At 44.1% G+C, this 19,959-nt stretch overlaps 1 protein-coding gene across 6 annotated transcripts in view; it reads left to right on the top strand.

The window, feature by feature from the left end:
* The first annotated feature begins 757 nt into the window (after positions 1-757).
* The window catches only part of NSF (N-ethylmaleimide sensitive factor, vesicle fusing ATPase), a 99,228-nt gene continuing 80,026 nt past the window's right edge, over positions 758-19,959 (top strand). For all 6 annotated transcript variants that reach the window (XM_081883997.1, XM_081883998.1, XM_081884001.1 and 3 more), the window contains exon 1: positions 758-908. In XM_081883997.1, coding sequence (XP_081740123.1) covers positions 897-908 — 12 coding nt within the window. In that variant the 5' untranslated portion in view covers positions 758-896. The remainder of the gene's footprint in view (positions 909-19,959) is intronic.

The raw sequence follows: 19,959 nt of genomic DNA, 5'->3' as shown, positions 1-19,959 counted from the left end.
GATGAGTCATGATTCATTAAGACATTTCTGCGAAGCGACAGATCTCTTTTTTTAAATCAAATTTTTATTTAATACACAATCATATTGCTATTATTAATGTATGCGTTGTGCAAACTGGAGAAATGTCTTCCTTGTAACCCTATCTGTCGAGTTTTCTTTGAAAATAATAATAAGAAGAATAAAATCTCTTTAATGGGATACCTCTGTCCCTTTATTTGTTTGCATTGATTTTTTTGGGCGTCCCCTCCCCAATATTTTTTAGAGGGATCACTTCAGTTTTAGCGTTTGCCTATCCCAGCACCCTATCCTATAGTATATTATTGTATATTGTATTTTAAAATGGGGTTTAAGAGTTGTTAGGGGTTTTTGAATCTTTTATGTAGATTTTCAATTTCATTGTTCTGTATGGCACAATGACAATAAAGATACCGTATATCCATCTCATTGGGATATTGATGGCATGTTGACATTTTGCTTGGGGTTTTATCCCTGCAATTCGAGTGAACCCCCCTTAGCACACTTGGGTCGCCTTAAATACCAATTAAATATTAAAATTAATCAGGGAAATGCTCTTTTTTTTCGTCCTCCTCCTTCCTTCCTTGTACGTGATTGTGCCCATCTCTCCTTCCCCCACTTGGAACTCAACCTCAGCCGGCGTCGCATTGGACTCCCGTGCGTGTATGCGGGCGGCTGCCTCTCGCGGCTCCCTTAACTCTTGAAGGCGGGGGTCAGCAGACGCGAGAACGAGGCAGTTATAAAAAGAGTCCGGAAGTAGGAGGGGCGAGGACAGGCCCCACCCCTCGCGCTCTGCGTGGCTCCGCCTCCTCCCAGCCGGCTGCTTTCCGCGCTCCGCATCTCGCATCTGTCAGTCGCTGCTTCGTCGCCGGCGGAACAAGATGGCGGCTCGGGTGAGTGGACGGCTGAATGACGGGCGGGGGGGGGGGGAGATAGTGACGTGTCAGCTTGACGGCTTCTGCCTCCCATTCATTCTCTTAGCAGCCCACCGCCCTTCCACCCAGCCCAGTTAGGGAGGCTTCCCTGCTCCATATGACACTGCTGCATATATGCCATACAGTTTCAGCTCATCCCGCACCGCGCCCTTTAAAAAACACCCCCTGGGAACTATAGCCTGTTAAGGGTGCTGGGTACTAAGGTTCCCGGGATTTTTAGACCTGAGGGTCATAGCCTGTTAAGGGTGCTGGGAACTACAGTTCTGAGGATTCTCAAACCTGGGGATTATCACTTGTTAAGGGTACTGGGAGCTACAGTTCCCAGGATTCTTCAACCTGGGGATTATCACTTGTTAAGGGTACTGGGAGCTACAGTTCCCAGGATTCTTCAACCTGGGGATTATCACTTGTTAAGGGTGCTGGGAACTACAGTTCCCAGGATTCTTCAACCTGGGGATTATCACTTGTTAAGGGTGCTGGGAGCTACAGTTCCCAGGATTCTTCAACCTGGGGATTATCACTTGTTAAGGGTGCTGGGAGCTACAGTTCCCAGGATTCTTCAACCTGGGGATTATCACTTGTTAAGGGTACTGGGAGCTACAGTTCCCAGGATTCTTCAACCTGGGGATTATAACTTGTTAAGGGTACTGGGAACTACAGTTCCCAGGATTCTTCAACCTGGGGATTATCACTTGTTAAGGGTGCTGGGAGCTACAGTTCCCAGGATTCTTAAAACGGGGAACTATCATCTGTTAAGGGTGTTGGGAGCTACAGTGCCCAGGATTCTTAAACCGGGGAACTATCGGTTGTTAAGGGTGCTGGGTGCTACGGTTCTCAGAATTCTTTTGGGGTGTGCTCTTCAAATTCATGGCATGTGCGCACTTAGGGGGGACCCGAGTGCAGATCCTCCGCCACAGATCCTTGAGTGATGCGGTGCCCTCCCCCTCAAGCTAGCCCACCTCGGCAGGCTGTTGCGAAGGGGCGCACAGACAACCTCTTTCTGCCTTCCGTTTATTCTCGGTGGGTCTGCTTGCTGAAAGATAAATGGGTCTGTTTAGCGTGCTGGAAAAGAAGAAAAGCAGCGCGCCGCTTTCGCGCTGGGTCTCTCAGTCATCTGAGCATTGTAGCTGAGACATTGGAGAACAGCTTGCTTTTTTGCATTCTTAATGTAAAATGGCTTTCCTCGAAGGCAGCTTGGCAAAAATGTGGCTCCCTTCTCTCCCCATCTCTCCCCCGGTCTGTTACCCTTAAATAGGACATTGCAGGAACAAGGGCAGCCTGAAGGGTTAATGCCGGAATTGTTTGCTGTGTCATAAATACTTCTGGGTGACCTGGAGTTAATAAGCTGTTACTGCAACAAGAGTGTCTAGTGGGTGAAAAGCTGTGAGGCTCAAGCTGTTTATGCGGTGAGCACCTTTACTGCAATGCACACTTGGCTGGCAAGCAGAAGACTCTGTCTTCGGGTTGCATATGAACCGAACTTGTGGCGATGCTGCTGGTTACAATGATGTCAGATTGCTGTTGCTTTATTTTCCCACTGACCCAACATGTGCGTAGTACTTTGCATCCCCTAGAATGACGGGTGCAGTGCAGGCGGGTTAGCAATGGAGCATTGGGGAAAGGCTAATGGATGTACCTTTCTCAGGTTTGTTTACCTTCTGTTACGCAGATACTCCCCAACACCAAAAAGGCTTTATTGGCATTATGCCATGAAGAATATCCATTTAGTACATAGAAGGAGGAGTGTTGATTCAAGATCATTTAAAACGTTCTCCCTCCCTGCAAATTGTGGCATCATCCAGAATTGTAGCAGGTTTGGTTCTTCCACTGGCTTGTGGTAATGAAAAACCCGTTACTTGAGTTGTGAGAACAGCGTATGCCTGGAGGATTTGGCTTAAAATGCAGAAACTATCATTAAAATAAATGGTAGTGAGCTCCCTCCATTGGAACACTTCTCAATAAGAGTAAGGAGGAAGTGACAACGGTCAAGTCTCAAAATGCTTGTGATAACTTGTGATAACTCTGATTGATAAGTATAAAAAAAATTGAAGGCAAAATGCAAAAGTATTTCAAAGCCCATCTATACTTATTGCTTTCTGGTTCAAAGAAGCAGGCATGGCACAGGCATGCATGGCACAACAGAAAGTGATCCAAGGATTTAACTGGCACGTTGCCATATAAACTGGTACATACTGGAAACGTTTTCCTAAGTAACCCATTCTCCTTAGTTGTGCTGATTCTGCTTAATTATTGGAGATGCTGAATGCACACTCTGTGGCAACAATATGTCCTTTCTACCTGCTGCTTATTTATTATTATTATTATTATTATTATTATTATTATTATTATAATAATAATATTTGAATTTCACAGAACAAAAGCAAAATATAAAACCACAAAATATATAATCAAAATAAAAACAACCCAATAACCCCCCCCCCAACACAATTTAAAAGGGCGTAGGATGTCAAATCAACCAAAGGCCTGTTTAAATAGGAATGTTTTTGCCTGGCACCTAAAGGTGTATAATGAAGGTGCCAGGAGAACACCCCTGGGGAGAGCATTCCACAGACGGGGAGCCACTGCAGAGAAGGCCCTGTTCTCGTGTTGCCACCCTCCGGACCTCTCATTATAAAAGACTGAGCAATGGAGATTGCACACATGACACTATCCCTGTAATTGTGACCAGGCCATTGCTTGGGGTATCCCACGCTAAGACTGGGGAGAGGTGAAACCAACAGGAACACCATGGTGGGGATTTAGAAGATGATGAGGAAGGCTGGTCTCCATGAGTGGATGAGTGGCGTAAACTTCTTGTCAGACACACATAGGCCATCTTTCCTGCAATGAATTACGGTGGAAAATCACATTTCAGCAGACACTAAAAGTTGCTTCTTTCCCTTCGTACAAATCTTGATGTGCGCAAGGAAGAAAGGCATAATTTATCTATCGCTCACTCACTCATAAGTGATCGCTGACTTGCATTTCAGGCACATACATGCTCAGTGACCAATGAAATGCACAAATACCATTTTACATGGTGTATTGTTTTGGTCTCCGTCTCTGGGTCAGTGGGTTCTCACAGTTGAACTGAGAGGTTCTGCTTGTCATATGTGGCCAGGCAGGTCTGCAATTATGAGTCCCCTAAGTCGACACAGAGTTCTCTGTTGATCTTGTCTTGCTCCACCATAAACATGTGAATCAGCCTGTGGAATTTCTCTAGGATCCCAGGCACACACCTTGGGTGAATGAGCTCTCAGAAGCATCTGTTGCCCTCAACTGAGAGATATAGATATATATATATATATATATAATAATATATATACATATATATATATTATTTTTATTAGATTTCCCACAATTATAACAAAAACCACAAAGCAAAATAACACACAAAAACAGAAAGAAAAGAAAAATACATCAGTAAAAGAAAAAAATAAACAGATAAACAATAACAACAAACTTAATTCTTTACAAATCCAACCTTTTAAACATCTTGGTTGACTTCCTCTAGTCCCTCCCTTCTGTGTTCCCTTGTAATTGAAAGTATAACAGCTTCCCAATATCATTATTAAACTAAAACAGTTTCCAATTACAGTGGTACCTCGTGTTACATACGCTTCAGGTTACATATGCTTCAGGTTACACACTCCGCTAACCCAGAAATAGTGCTTCATGTTAAGAACTTTGCTTCAGGATAAGAACAGAAATCGGGTTCCGGCGGCACGGCAGCAGCAGGAGGCCCCATTAGCTAAAGTGGTGCTTCAGGTTTAAGAACAGTTTCAGGTTAAGAACGGACCCCCGGAACAAATTAAGTACTTAACCAGAGGTACCACTGTATAATCCATCTTATTCACTTTTCTTAATATTCTAAATCCCATTTATTTAATTATAACCTCATTTAATCCTCAACTGATATTTGGCCTCGTGTGAGGCTGAAATGACACCTCATGTAGAAGGTGCATGGTCTTAGCTGGATAGCTATCTTCTTATATAACAATCTACAGCAAAGAGGGGATCCTTTAGCTGAAATTGCCAGGGCAATTTAAATCACCAGATTACTGGCATCAACATCCTAGTTTTCCGTGGAGTAATTTTTTTCGGTGGCTCCCAGAACTAGGGACAGGCAGGTATCTATGTATTTCTAGGTCATCTCATTTTTTTCATATGTTCATTCGTGGTTTATTTCCACCCCATTTCTACCTTTATCTGCAACTTTTATTTTAGTCCTCACAAAAACGTGCGTGTAGATATTAACTTAAATAAGTATCATAAAATGTGTGTTCTTTCAAACTACACATTTCTAAACATATTTTGAGCATCATAGTATTTGGGAAGTGTGAAAGGCAGCCCAGAAGTTGCAGGTCAGGTCTGTTCTTATAGGAATTCACAATTAACAAATTCCCCACTCAAAGCTTGAGCTAAAAACAATCAAACACATTTCCTATTTAATGTGTTTGAGAGTTTTGTTCACTCTTCTTAGGAGAACACTGAAACCCAAATCAGATATGATTTGTGATTTGTTTGTTACCTGTGATACCATTTGATACTGTGCATATTTACTCCCAAGTTAAATGCGCTTAAGATTGCCGCACTGGTCATTTTAGGCCACATTCGTGGGGAAAAGTACTGGCTAAATTTTACTCGCCATAGCTGAGTGGCTGTTTATAGCCCGGATTTATTATTGTTATGGTTATTAGTATTTAAATTTGTATACCACCCTTCATCTAAAGATCCCAGGGCAGCTCATAACATAAAAATGTAGAATGAGAACACAAAATACATAATAAAAAAATAAATCTGGAAACAAAAACTAAACCAATAACCCCCCTTCCCACAAACATATTTAAAAGGCCATAGAGTGTTGAATCATCCAAAGGTCTGGTTATAGCGAAATGTTTTCGCCTGCTGTCTAAAGATATGTAATGAAGGCTCCAGGCGAGCCTTCCTGGGGAGAGCATTCCACAGGTGGGGAGCCATCTCACAATAGGCCAGTTCTTGTGCAGCCACCCTCTGGACTTCTCATGGAGGAGTCACACGAAGAAGGGCCTTAGATGATGATTGCAGGGTCCAGGTTGGTTCATATGGGGAAAGGTGGTCCTAGAGGTATTGCGGTCCTGAGTCATTAAGGCTTTGTAGGTGAAAGTCAGCACTTTCACCCACAAGCTATAGAGCTATAGGGGTGGCTAACTCCCAAGAGACTGCGATCTACTCGCAGAATTAAAAACTTGCAGTGATCTACCCCCTTTTTGGGGGTTCAGGCCTAAGTTGGTGAGCTTTTTTTTAGGGAGGAGGAGAGCTCCAATTTTTCAAAATTCAAGCCTAAGCTCAAGGGAAAAAGAGGAACAGCCACTCACCAACAGATCGCTGGGGAAACAATAATAATAATAATAATAATAATATAATTTATTATTTATACCCCGCCCATCTGGCTGGGCACCCCCCCCAGCCACTGTGGGTGGCCTCCAACAAAACATTAAAATACAGTAATGAATCACACATTAAAAGCTTCCCTAAACAAACAGCCTCACTGAGTAAACTCCGTCTTCCATTGTGCAAATCGTGCAACAATGGAGGGCATGGCGAGGGGGCGGGGCCAGATTACCGTATATTTTACCAATGCTAAGGAAAGGGACCCAGCGATCAACCGCAGTCTACTAAAACCTCCCGGGGATCTACCAGTAGATCGTGACCAACCTGTTGGACATCCCTGCTATAGAGTGATGGAGAAGCGGGAGCAAGGTTGCACTCACGATACACCGCTCTCAGTCAAGGTTGGTTCCGTGGCCGGGCCTGAACCCAGATTGAAAATCTGCGTCATCCAAGATTTGTTGCCATGACCGTTTCCATCAACAATGTCTAGGCAACACGATGACCATATGCATACGTAATAGACAATCTTTATAAAATTCCTTCAATCCATAACAAGTTCAAAATGAAATATTTAGTCTCAAAGTCTCTGAAAATCTTTAAATGAAGTGAGGTACCAAACTTTGTACGATGAAAAACAAGCTGTGAAGCTTTGTGTATCCAACAAATATGATGTCCAACACTGAACAGTGATTCCAGATATTGACTACTGTCTCGTAGAATTCTTCGTCAGCGTGGTGGGAGGATATAGAATTGCTTCATAAACCCATCTTATTTCGAATGAATGTATGTAAATGACTACATTATTACATGAGCACTGTTCCACAGCATTTGATATTTTCATTTACATACATTCATTTGTGTTGCCTAGACATTGTTGATGTTCTCTTTGCAACACAGGTGTTTGTTTGGATACTTATTCCATGACCCTCTGCATGACATCCCTAGGAAGGGGATATTTGCAGCTGGTCAGTAGCTCTTCCAGACCAAAGGGTCTAGGGCCATTTTCTTTCTGAGTGGCAATGCCACTGCTTTTTTTCCAGGGTGACAGGGTATCCTCAAATTGTGTAGCCAGGTGGTCATAGCAGGTCCTCTAATGCAGAGGTCCCTTCACGACAATGGGAGTCAGCAACCTCCAGACTAGCTACTGGAAAATGCAATGCAAGCTGCGAAATGCACCATCTTTGCCACTATGTTGGTTTTCTGGGCCTTAGAAAGTCTCTCTTCTTGTCCCTGCACAAACGGTTTCCCTTGTTTTCATCTCCCTATGAGGCACAAACGTGGTTTCATTAATAAATTATCTTAATCAGAAATGTTTTGGAAGTAAGAACCGTTAAAAGGTTTTCGGAGTAAATATGGATAGGCTTGGACTGTGAGGAGAGTGAAGGTTGTACTGGTATCTAACTGTAACATGTGACACACAAGTTACACAACTCTTGCATAAGGTTTTCTTCTGTAGAATAACAGTGCTTGAAGCTTCTCCTTATGGTCACACGAAGAGCTGTTGTCTTTAGGAAATGCTTCAAGTTCTCCCTTTCCCCCAGGATGCAGAAAAGGATAGATTTCCAGTAATAGAAATAGCCTGTATGTTCATTCCTTGGGGAGAAAAACCCCAGATAATTCTCCCAAACCTAGGCTAGGGGGCTAAGGGGTTCAGCATCGCTGGAAAGCTCTTTCCATTCCAGATTACCATCTGCTTGAAAATCCTTTTGCCAGGTGGAATGGGCGATGGGAGGGCTGCCGTTAAAATAACACAAACCAAGAGCCCTGTTTGGGTAACAAGATGGAACTCTGTAGGATGCCAGCAGGCAACTCACATGGTAAAAAAGTAAAGGAGCCCTGGACAGTTAAGCCCAGCAAAGGCGACTATGGGGTTGCGGCGCTCATCTTGCTTCAGACTGAGGGAACTGGCGTTTGTCCACAGACAGGTTTCCGGGTCGTGTGGCCAGCATGACTAAACCGCTTCTGGTGCAACGGGACACCATGACGGAATCCAGAGTGCATGGAAACACCATTTACCTTACCGCCACAGTGGTACCTATTTATCTACTTGCACTGGTGTGCTTTCGAACTGCTAGGTTGGCAGGAGCTGGGACAGAGCAACGGGAGCTCACTCCGTTGTGGGGATTCGAACTGCTGACCTTCTGATCGGCAAGCCTAAGAGGCTCAGTGGTTTAGACCACAGTGCTACCCGCATCACATGGTGGCAAGCAGTAGCCACCCATAACTAATGGCTGGCCTTGAGGGCAGGAGTGGCGTCATTGTAGCACAGCGCACTTAGTTCCCAGCCCCTGGAGTCATGTCAGAAGGATGCTATCGCCAATGGTATCAAAAGTCTTGGAGAGGTCAAGGAGAATGAATAGGGCCACACTCCCTCATCTCTCTCCCAAGAAATGCCACCAGCCTGGGCAACCAAGGCAGGCTCAGTGCTGAGACTAGGCTTCAAACTAAACTGAAATGCTGCACTTCAAACTACAGTGGTACTGCGGGTTACATACGTTTCAGGTTACACACACTTCAGGTTACAGACTCCGCTAATCCAGAAATAGTGCTTCAGGTTAAGAACTTTGCTTCAGGATAAGAACAGAAATCGTGCTCCAGTGGTGTGGCAGCAGCGGGAGGCCCCATTAGCTAAAGTGGTGCTTCAGGTTAAGAACAGTTTCAGGTTAAGAACGGACCTCCGGAAGGAATTAAGTACTTAACCCGAGGTACCACTGTACCATATTTTTCGCTCCATAAGACGCACTTTTCCCCTCCTAAAAAGTAAGGGGAAATGTGTGTGCGTCTTATGGGGTGAATGCAGGCGGGAGGCTCTGCTCAGCGCTCCCTTTAAAGAGCCGTGTGGAGCATGTGTGAGCTCTTGGTGACTTTTCTCTGAGAAGGGAGAAGGGCAGCCCATCAGTCCCTTCCAGGAGCTGCACACACGCTCCGCACGGCTCTTTAAAGGGAGTGTGGTTGTTGGGGGCTTTTCCCAGAAGCTTCTGGGATTCAGAATATTTTTTCCCTTGTTTTCCTCCTCCAAAAACTAGGTACGTCTTGTGGTCTGATGCATCTTATAGAGCGAAAAATACGGTACATATGGTGTTTTGCATGATGGAATGCTCCTTTCATACAAAAATAGTTCCTGCTGTGTAGAAAACCAGGTTGCCAAGGGAAGGCATTCTAACATGTCTCCCTACCTGTTTTCTCTATGTAGGGAAATTTTCTATGTAGTTTATTTTTTGGAGCAGGGAAGATTATTTCATCGTTTGAAAGGTAATTCCATAAGCAAGCTGCAGTGGTACAATCCTGTCACAAGTTGATCAATTAGACTTCTGCCGCTTACTCATTCATCCTACAAAAACACCCTCTTGTCTGTTCTCATAGAATTGAGCACTGAACCTTTCTGAAAGTTAGAAAAAACCCAGGTTTGCCGTAACTCTGTCACCGTTCCTCCCAGCTGCTGGCTTGAAGATTTGCCCTCTCTACATATGTTCAGTACCATATACCCACTGTGAGGATGGCCAAGGAGAAACTGGCCGTTAGGAAAGACAGAGCCTAGACCAGAAAAAAAAAATGCTTGGGAGGTCAATTCTGCTTTATGAATCAATTCTGAGGTTGCCGGAATTTATACCTGTTTCCTACAGAAATTTGCCTGTGAGGGTGCAACACTTGTTTCAGAGAACAAGCCTAGCAGGAGTAAACTTTCTTACCGAAAAGGTATATAAGTATTGAAGATTTTAAGCAGCACAGAACTCTTTAATCAGCAGAATGGAAATACAGCCTTTTCTGATTAGGCATACCTGCAAGGATGATCTGTATCCAGGATACTGGGTTTATTCTTCTCATCCAGTCCTATGGTTTTTAATCTTTCTGGATGAAATGCTTCTGCCAGCGCAATTGTGGTCGTAATCTCTTTATTCTGTCTCCACTTGCTTTATCTGCTGTAGCATCATGCAACGTGAGGCTGAAAAAAACAAATGCTTATTTAACAGGAATGTATATCCTGCCATTTGAATAGATTCCCGGGATAGCTTACAAAACTACAGTACAGTGGTACCTTGCTTCTCAAACTTAATCCGTTAAGGAAATCTGTTCCAAAACCAAAGCGTTCCAAAACCAATGCGTGCTTTCCCATAGAAAGGAATGCAGAACGGATTAATCCGTTCCCGACTTTTAAAAACAACCCTTAAAACAGCAATTTAACATGAATTTTACTATCTAACAAGACCATTGATCCATAAAATGAAAGCAATAAACAATGTACTGCAGTCACACAATCAATGGGTAGCTGAACTGGGTTCCAGACAGTCACAAAAACAAAACAAAAAAGCCGCAAAAACAAAAACACAAAATAAATAGTAAAAACAGACAGGTCTCAGCGTAACACTCAAAGTGGAGCATGTTCAGCTTCCGAAAAACGTTTGCAAACCAGAACTCTTGTAGTGTTTGGGTTCCAAGTTGTTTGAGTACCAAGGCATTTGAGAACCAAGGTACCACTGTAAAAACCTTTTTAAAACGTAAGCACATTATAGATTAAAAGAGGCAGGATCAAGAAACAGGAATTGCTCAGGAATATCTTGACCATATCTGAACATGACGCAATCATAGGAATAGAGGATCAAAGTGGATCAGATTTATTGTGTAGCTAACAGACTGTAGCAAAAGAAAAAAATAAGAAAAAATGGACGATGTTATTTGAGAATCATAGAATTGTTGAGTTGGAATAGACCACGAGGGCCAAACCCACAACCCTGAGATTAAGAGTCTCATGCTCAACTGACTGAACTTGTTGGACTACAACTCCTGCGAGCCCCATCTAGTATGGCCAGGGGTGATGAGAATTGTGGTCCAACAACAAATAGCCTTTCTAGATAGCCTTTGACACAGGTGTATTTCCCTGAAAGGTCTATATTTACATTGGCTGCTGAGACCATATAACACCAGTCCTGAAAGACCTACATTGGCTCCCAGTACGTTTCCGAGCACAATTCAAAGTGTTGGTGCTGACCTTTAAGGCCAATCCCCATCATTCTGCCTGGACACTGAGGTCCAGCTCCGAGGGCCTTCTGGCAGTTCCCTCCCTGCTAGGTTACAGGGAACCAGGCAGAGGGCCCTTTCGGTAGTGGCGCCCGCCCTGTGGAACACCCTCCCATCAGATGTCAAGGAAATAAACGACTATCTGGCTTTTAGAACACATCTGAAGGCGGCAACCCTGTTTAGGGAAGTTTTTAATGTTTGACGTTTTATCATGTTTTTAAGATTCTGTTGGGAGCCGCCCAGAGTGGCTGGAGAAACCCAGCCGGATGTGTGGGGTGTAAATAATAAATAAATTATTTTTTATTATTATTATTATTATTATTATTATTATTATTATTATTATTATTATTATTTATTATTGGAATGCACTTCTCTCTCCCCCCCCACCTTGTTTCCTCTGCCTGCCTGCCTGCCAGCCACCTTTGGGACCCGTGGTCCTGGTTGAAAGGATGTCTCTAGCACTAAATCTTTCCAGGGATACCGTATTTTTCGCTCTATAACACGCACCCGACCATAACACGCACGTAGTTTTTAGAGGAGGAAAATCCGTAAGCATGTCACCTGTAGGCATTCCCTTCATAACACGCACAGACATTTCCCCTTACTTTTTAGGAGGAAAAAAGTGAGTGTTATGGTGCAAAAAATATGGTAATTGGAATCCTGCTGTTTCTCTACTACTAAGTGATAGCTTGCTTTTTCCTACTGAGAAAACAGAAGCATCCGCATTGTGTCCGCCCCCCCCAAGGCATTTATTACCCAGGGCGCACACACAAACGGTCCATTCTTAGGGAATTCTGCTTCCACACCTTGAATCTCCCAAGATTTCGAGGTCTGAAATAATAGCCTTTGCCTGCAGCAGCCTCGTCCTCATCCCAGAATTAGCATGTCTAATGCTGCAGTGTTCCTAGTGGGAATAGGAAGAATACAAGCAGCAGCAGCATTCTGCTGCATGTTGAGCTACTTGGATGCTTTCCTGAGACCCCATAGCAAAATTATCACAGTATTATTACCAGTATCAGGGAGTTGTTGACTGCTGGTATTTAGGATTTGCCGATCAGAAGGTCGACGGTTCAAATCCCCTATACAGGGTGAGCTCCCGTTGCTCAGTCCCTGCGCCTGCCAACCTAGCAGTTCGAAGGCACGTCAAAGTGCAAGTAGATAAATAGGTACCGCTCCAGCAGGAAGGTAAACGGCGTTTCCGTGTGCTGCTCTGGTTCGCCAGAAGCGGCTTAGTCATGCTGGCCACATGACCCAGGAGCTGTACGCCGGCTCCCTCGGCCAATAAAGTGAGATGAGCGCCACAACCCCAGAGTCGTCCACGACTGGACCTAATGGTCAGGGGTCCCTTTTCCTTTACCTATAAGAAATCATCTTAAACCTTAAAATCCCTCCCCACCTTTCCTTTTTAAGCTTATTCTGTAATTGCCATGTAGTGCTGCAACTGTTTTCGAAATGCGCACCTCAGGGAAAACCTCTCAGTGTTGACTTGTCTCGTCAAGAAATTCCTACGCAGGACAGTGGATTTTGGGAGTGCTTTCGGTTTTTGCGGCATACTGGGTAGGCCTGTAAGGTCCCACCGTTGCCCTGCATCAGTGATGGCCAAACTTGGCCCTCTAGCTGTTTTGGGACTACAATTCCCATCATCCCTGACCACTGGTTCTGTTAGCTAGGGATGATGGGAGTTGTAGTCCCCAAACAGCTGGAGGGCCAAGTTTGGCCATCACTGCCCTACGTGATATACGAGTTCACCTTAGAACATGCCCCCTATTCCCAGTGGCTGCACATCAGAGGAACATCTTATTGGTAGAAGGCAAGGCAACTCTGGGAAGCTCTCCTACCATTTTTGAGCTTTACATTGATAAACCTTGGGTAGTGAAGTCCAGTATTCATTAGAACGGGGAGGGCTCCTTGTGGTCTTCCAGGTGTTGGACTACAAACCCCATCACCCCTGGCTATTGGCTGTGCTAACTGGGGCTGGTGGGAGTTACAGTAACATCTGAAGGGCCATAAATTCCCCATCTCTGCCCTTGAACATACTGCCATGTTTTTCAAGCTCTTGGCTTGCATGCTTGAAGCTTTGAATCTAGGTCTGATGGAATGATGCAAGGAAAGGTGGACTGCATTGCTACCAGATGTTTCACTGTGAGATCTGTGCATTGGTTGTTTAACTTAAGTAATTCTTTAACCACATGCTTCTGGTGCTCTTTGCATTGTGTCCTTTCATTCTTGTTAACAGTGCACGATGAACACTGAGCCACAATCTTCTCTAGTCTCAGCCTTCTCCTTTAATTGTGGACACTTTGCTGCTGAAATTAAAAATTAAGGTCTTATATATATAATAAATGTTCATAAATGTACCAAGAAAACACATACATAAATATCTAAACCACATGTATGAAGCAGCACAGGAAAACAGCCTGGAAACCATTTTGACTCCCAAACTGACCAAATGATTTCTCTGCAAGGTCACGGAAAATGGAAAAGCCTCCCCATTGTCTTTTCATTCACAAATCCTGCCTTAATGGTATGTCTGTGTATGAATAGGGTGAGTCTGTGACCTGGCTCAGGTACTAAGTATTTATCATTACAAAAGACTGGCCAGGCTCCCCAGGGTATCCAATCAAGTGAGCATTAAGAGGTAACCTGCCAGACAGTAAGCATTAACAGGTAACCTGTCCGACAGGAGGTAAACAACGCACTCAGATTTCTGTTGTGAGCTACACCCTTTTCTGTGATGTAGGTATGATGTGTCTGGGGGGTGGTCTTCAACTCCAGGGCGGGCAATTTAAAATATTTATATAAGGGCGGGCACACCTGGGTTCTGGGTCCTCCTTTTCCTGCATGTGAAAGGGGTACCCTGTTGCAGCAGTTCAATAAAGATCAGGCTTAGTAGCTGCTTTGCTTCTCAATATTCTCTGGTTGGCCTCTGTTATTTTCTCCGACCGATGGAGAACCCTCAAAGGACTCTCTAAGGGCTCTTGTGTTCCCCATAAGGGAATAAGGGCAGATTTTCATTTATTACACTGCAAATGTGGCCTTCTAGGTTGTACTCTGCATTTTTTTAATTTTTTTTTACAAAAAGTCCAATCCAGCAACAAGATCTGGGTACCAAACAATGGCTTTTGGAATAATAGTGTTAGATGTACACCTAGATTTTTTTTAAAAACAACAGCAACGTGTCTCTGAGCACATGCCCAGTCCATACTAGAAATGAGTTCAGTCCTTTTGCGCAAAACACCCACTTACGGTTTTTGCCCAAACGTTCTTCGTTTCTGCAGCATTTAGAAAGAGAGAGCTTTTGTTGTTGCTGCTGCTGTTGTTAGTGAGTCAGAAATCCTTCCTGTCAGATGCAGGTTTTCAGATAGCTTCTTTCTACACTTTCTCTTCTGAGTATATGAGTTGGAAACTGCTGTCACCAGCGCCAGAACAGTGGGGAAATGAGACAAGAGCAACGGCAACAAGCACTCGGTTTTCTGTGGGGAAAAGACTATTAACTAGGGTTTTTGGATGTGGGAATGACTGATTTTTCTCTGTTTCGGACACCTTTTGAATGTCATTCTACCGAGGAAATGGAACAACAACTATATAATATTTTTGTCCCTCAAAACCTGCTATATTCCTGTCATACCCAAATTTCTGTCAAAACAAAAAAAATTCCTTCCAGTAGCACCTTAAAGACCAACTAAGTTAGTTCTTGGTATGAGCTTTCGTGTGCATGCACACTTCTTCAGATACACTGAAACAGAAGTTACCAGACCCTTCTATATAGTGAGAACATTGTTAAGAGTCGTCAACAGGCTCATCACAGCTATCTGCCAATCACCCATTCCCACCACCCTTCTGAGTAATACCCCTCCCCACCTTCTCACTATATAGAAGGGTCTGGAAACTTCTGTTTCAGTGTATCTGAAGAAGTGTGCATGCACACGAAAGCTCATACCAAGAACTAACTTAGTTGGTCTTTAAGGTGCTACTGGAAGGAATTTTTTTTGTTTTGACTATGGCAGGCCAATACGGCTACCTATCTGTAACCAAATTTCTGTGACCACCTCCAATAGCGGTGGAGAACCTCTGGTGCATGAGCTGAATGTGCCCCCCCCCCCAGTTTTCTGTCCTTCTATTGGTACTCTCTTAAGAATGGGAAAATTCACAACCCGTTCTTCAGTCAACAATTTTCTTGCTGATTGGCTTTTATCTTTTGCCTGTGTCCCAGGGCTATGAGGAATGGACCCTTCTAGCTTTTGCAAGTGGAGGGGGTGGGAATAACTTGGTAAATGGACGGAGTTGGAATATATGGAAATGTGCTTCACTCCCCTTTTGCAATTCAAACTTAACAACTTAGAGTCATTTACCATATTTTCCCGTCTATAGGACGCTCCCATGTATAAGACCCCCCCAATTTTGGGGGACTCAATTTTAAGAAAATGACGGGAGATGGCCCAAAGTTGTTGAGCTTAGCCCTCCATGCCACTATCTGTGTATTGGATGACGCCAGTTTTTGGACACAATTTAAAAAACTTTGTCTAATACACGGAAAAATACGGTATGTAGCACTTTTCATGTGCTTGTCGTGAATTGTGCTGATCTCTCCAACAACCCTGTGCTACTAGGAGGTCGTTCCAATTCCTGTGTTCCTGGGAAGAAACAGAAGCTGGCAGGATTTGACCTGCTCAAGGCCATCCTGAACAAAGAATAAGACCCAGGTTTCCCAGACCAGTAATCCGGCTAGAACTTGTGGGGGCATGGAGCCTGGAGGAAAGCAGTTAGATGAAGGGAATTTGAAGGAATATCTGGGACTTTAGGATGAGAAAACTTTGTCGTTGTTGTGGTTGCGAATTTCAACTGTGTACATCAGGGGTAGATGACTTCAGTCCGGCATAGCCTGCTTTATTTTTTACTAGGTTTCCTGTGGTCTCCCAAAGTGTGTCAGAAGCTGAGATATATACAGTGGTACCTCAGGTTACAGATTCTTCAGGTTGCAAACTCCGCTAACCCAGAAATAGTACCTTGGGTTAAGAACTTTGCTTCAGGATGAGAACAGAAACCACACGGCGGCAGTGGGAGGCCCCATTAGCTAAAGTGGTACCTCAGGCTAAGAACAGTTTCAGGTTAAGAACGGACCTCCAGGACGAATTAAGTTCTTAACCCGAGGTGCCACTATATATAATTTAATCACCAAATGGCACCTTAAACCTGGCCTGCGATCACCACAATGGAATGTCTAGGCGCCATATCCTCCCCCTGATTGTAATTAATAATAATAATAATAATAATAATAATAATAATAATTTCATTTCTATACTACTTTATCTTTTAAAGAACAAATTTCGAAGCACATTAAAACATCAAATAAAAGAACCCAGAATAAAACTGATTCAAGCTTCAAGGAAAATGTCTCAGAACTTTCTCTAGGTGACATTTTGCTTTCTCCAGTCACCAGCCTGGCACTCAGAGATCTCTACGTGGGCGTGATTGGACCCGCAAAACATGCCTGGCGCCTGGCTGATTTTGAACACTAGTTAAATGTCCAAAACCCGAAATTCCTGTTCAGGAGCACTTAGCAGTTAGCAACTCCTTAGTCTGTGCAGACTCAAATCAAGTCTAAAAGGAGTCCTTGCAGCATTAGCTAAAGACACTTGCTATCCAGCATTCTTCCTAAGAACCTGGCAATTGTGGTCTAAATTCCTTCCTACCTCTGCATATATATACCAGAGAGAAGATCAAACGACTCCATTTTAGAAGCAAGCCAGGTACAGCGGTAACTCAGGTTAAGTACTTAATTCATTCCGGAGGTCAGTTCTTAACCTGAAACTGTTCTTAACCTGAAGCACCACTTTAGCTAATGGGGTCTCCTGCTGCCGCCACGCAATTTCTGTTCTCATCCTGAAGCAAAGTTCTTAACCCGAGGTACTATTTCTGGGTTAGCGGAGTCTGTAACCTGAAGCGTCTGTAACCTGAAGCGTATGTAACCCGAGGTAAAGGTAAAGGGACCCCTGATCATTAGGTCCTGTCGTGGCTGACTCTGGGGTTGTGGTGCTCATCTCGCTTTATTGGCCGAGGGAGCCGGTGTACAGCTTCCGGGTCATGTGGCCAGCATGACTAAGCCGATTCTGGCAAACCAGAGCAGCGCACGGAAACGCCGTTTACCTTCCTGCCGGAGCGGTACCTATTTATCTACTTGCACTTTGACGTGCTTTTGAACTGCTAGGTGGGCAGGAGCAGGGACCGAGCAATGGGAGCTCACCCCATCACGGGGATTCAAACCTCTGACCTTCTGATCAGCAAGTCCTAGGCTCTGTGGTTTAACCCACAGCACTACCCGCATCCCAACGTAACCCGAGGTACCACTGTACTAATATTTGCCCAGGTGTTTGAGGTCTGGGGTTGTGTCCAGGGCTGCTGTTTTGTTTGTGCAGCAGATATCCGCTTGCACAACAAAACCTTCCCCTCTCCTGGAGTCCCTCCCTCAAATAACCTCAAAATTTGCTCCAGAGGGTTGGGTGACCCTTCAGAGCAGATTGTGGGGGACGAGGAGCACAGGGAAGCCCGGTTGCATGAGCAGAACTCAGCTTACACACTCAGCCCTTAGTCTTTCTACACCCCTGCATTTCGGGGTTTCAGATTCCAGATTCCAGACCAGAGTGTATAATTTGTAATAGAGCTTGAGACCTGAAATGAGATGCACTTTGCTTAACTGGTCCGTTTTATGAGTAATTGCCACAGTTTATCCAGAGGTAGAAAAATCGGTATGAACAAGGCTGATTCCAGATCCAGTGAATAAATTTAATCTCTGAACATGGTCTGATGATACAGTGCTTCCTTTGACACTCCTCCCTAAAAATAATAAAAAAAATGGCAGTTCTCCATCACTTAGGAGATACTGTTTAGCATTAGTGTGTGTTTGTGAGAGAGAAGGAAAGATGCTCTTCGTATGACATAGGAAAAAGCTTAACTCTCTAATCCCTTCAGAACAGGTTACAAAATAGCATTTAAATCTCCAGGAGATTTCGTGCCCCACCACTGCCTAACTCTGGCAGCCTGGGTGACATTTGAAGGCTCTAGGCAGATTTAAATAATGGGATGCTGATGATTTATTTCCCTTTCTTCCCCCGGGTTGGCATGTGCCTTATATTTAGGCACAGACTCTGGCTTTTGGGACAGTTGTGCTTATAAGCCCAAATTCTCTACCTTTTATTTCCAGACTTTTCAGGGCAATCCTCCCAAGTCCTTCTCCCGCCTCCCCCCAGAAGCATTGCAATCTAAGATGGCTTTGTGGACTTTCCTTTCCATGTTTACAGGTTGAGAAAATGCATCTGCTGAGGTGCAAAAATCTGACCAGGCCTCAGCATCAAAGGAGCCCAGAGCCCCTCTGCCTGGTGCTTTTTCCACTCAGCACCTAAGGCAGTTATTTAAACATAAACAAAGCACAAATGACTTAGCATAATTTAGGGCTGCATCTGCAGATCCTGGGCTTGATTTTTCAGAAGCTCTGAGTCTCATGTGGCAATTGCTAGATCTGTACTTTATATAACATGTACTTGGCCAAGAAGTGAGGTTCATTGTGATTTATTGTACAGTGGTACCTTGGGTTAAGAACTTAATTCGTTCTGGAGCTCCGTTCTTAACCAGAAACTGTTCTTAACCTGAGGTACCACTTTAGCTAATGGGGCCTCCAGCTGCCGCTGCACAATTTCTGTTCTCATCCTGAGGTAAAGTTCTTAATCCAAGTACTATTTCTGGGTTAGCGGAGTCTGTAACCTGAAGCATCTGTAACTTGAAGCGTCTGTAACCCGAGGTACCACTGTACAGCTGTAGTAGTGCTGTGATTGGTGGCATGAGAGCTAGGACATATACCAGATTACTCAGACTATCAGCTTCTCTCTCTCTCTCTCTCTCTGTCTCTCTCTCAAATTTTCTGGTTAAAGGCTGATAAACAAGCTTAACATGAGTCAACAGTGTGATGCAGCAGCAAAAAAAGGCAAATGCTATTCTAGGCTGCATCAACAGAAGTAATAGTACCTCGGGTTACAAACACTTTGGGTTACGAACTCCAGTAACCCAAAAGTAGTACCTTAGGTTACAACCTTTGCCCCAGGATGAGAATGGAAATTGCGCGGCAGTGGGAGGTCCCATTAGCAAAAGCACACCTCAGACTAAGAATGGTTTCAAGTTAAGAACAGACCTCTGGAACGAATTAAGTTCATAACCTGAGGTACCACTGTATCCAGATCAAGGATAGCAATAGCAGCACTCTGTTATGCCTTGGTCAGACCACACCTGGAATACTGTGTCCCATTCTAGGTGCCACAATTTAAGCAGGTTGTTGACAAAATGAAACGTGCGCGGAGGAGGTCAGCTAGGATGATCAAGGGTCTAGAAGCTGAGCCTTATGAGGAATGGTTGAAAGAGCTGAGTATGTTTAGCCTGGAAAAGCGGAGACTGAGAGGAGATACGATAGCCATCTTCAAATATATCAAGGGCTGTCACTTGGAAGATGGAGCAAGCCTGTTTCCCCCTGCTCTGGAAGGTAGGACTTGAACCAATGGCTTTAAGCTAAGGGGATTTCGACTAAACATCAGGAAGAGCTTTCTAACAGTAAATGCTTTTTGACAGTGGAACG

This window comes from Podarcis melisellensis (assembly GCF_964234715.1).
Source record: "Podarcis melisellensis genome assembly, chromosome: 13".
Taxonomy (NCBI): domain Eukaryota; kingdom Metazoa; phylum Chordata; class Lepidosauria; order Squamata; family Lacertidae; genus Podarcis; species Podarcis melisellensis.
Note: the sequence above shows the minus strand (reverse complement) of the source record. Positions and strands in the feature narration are given on the sequence as shown.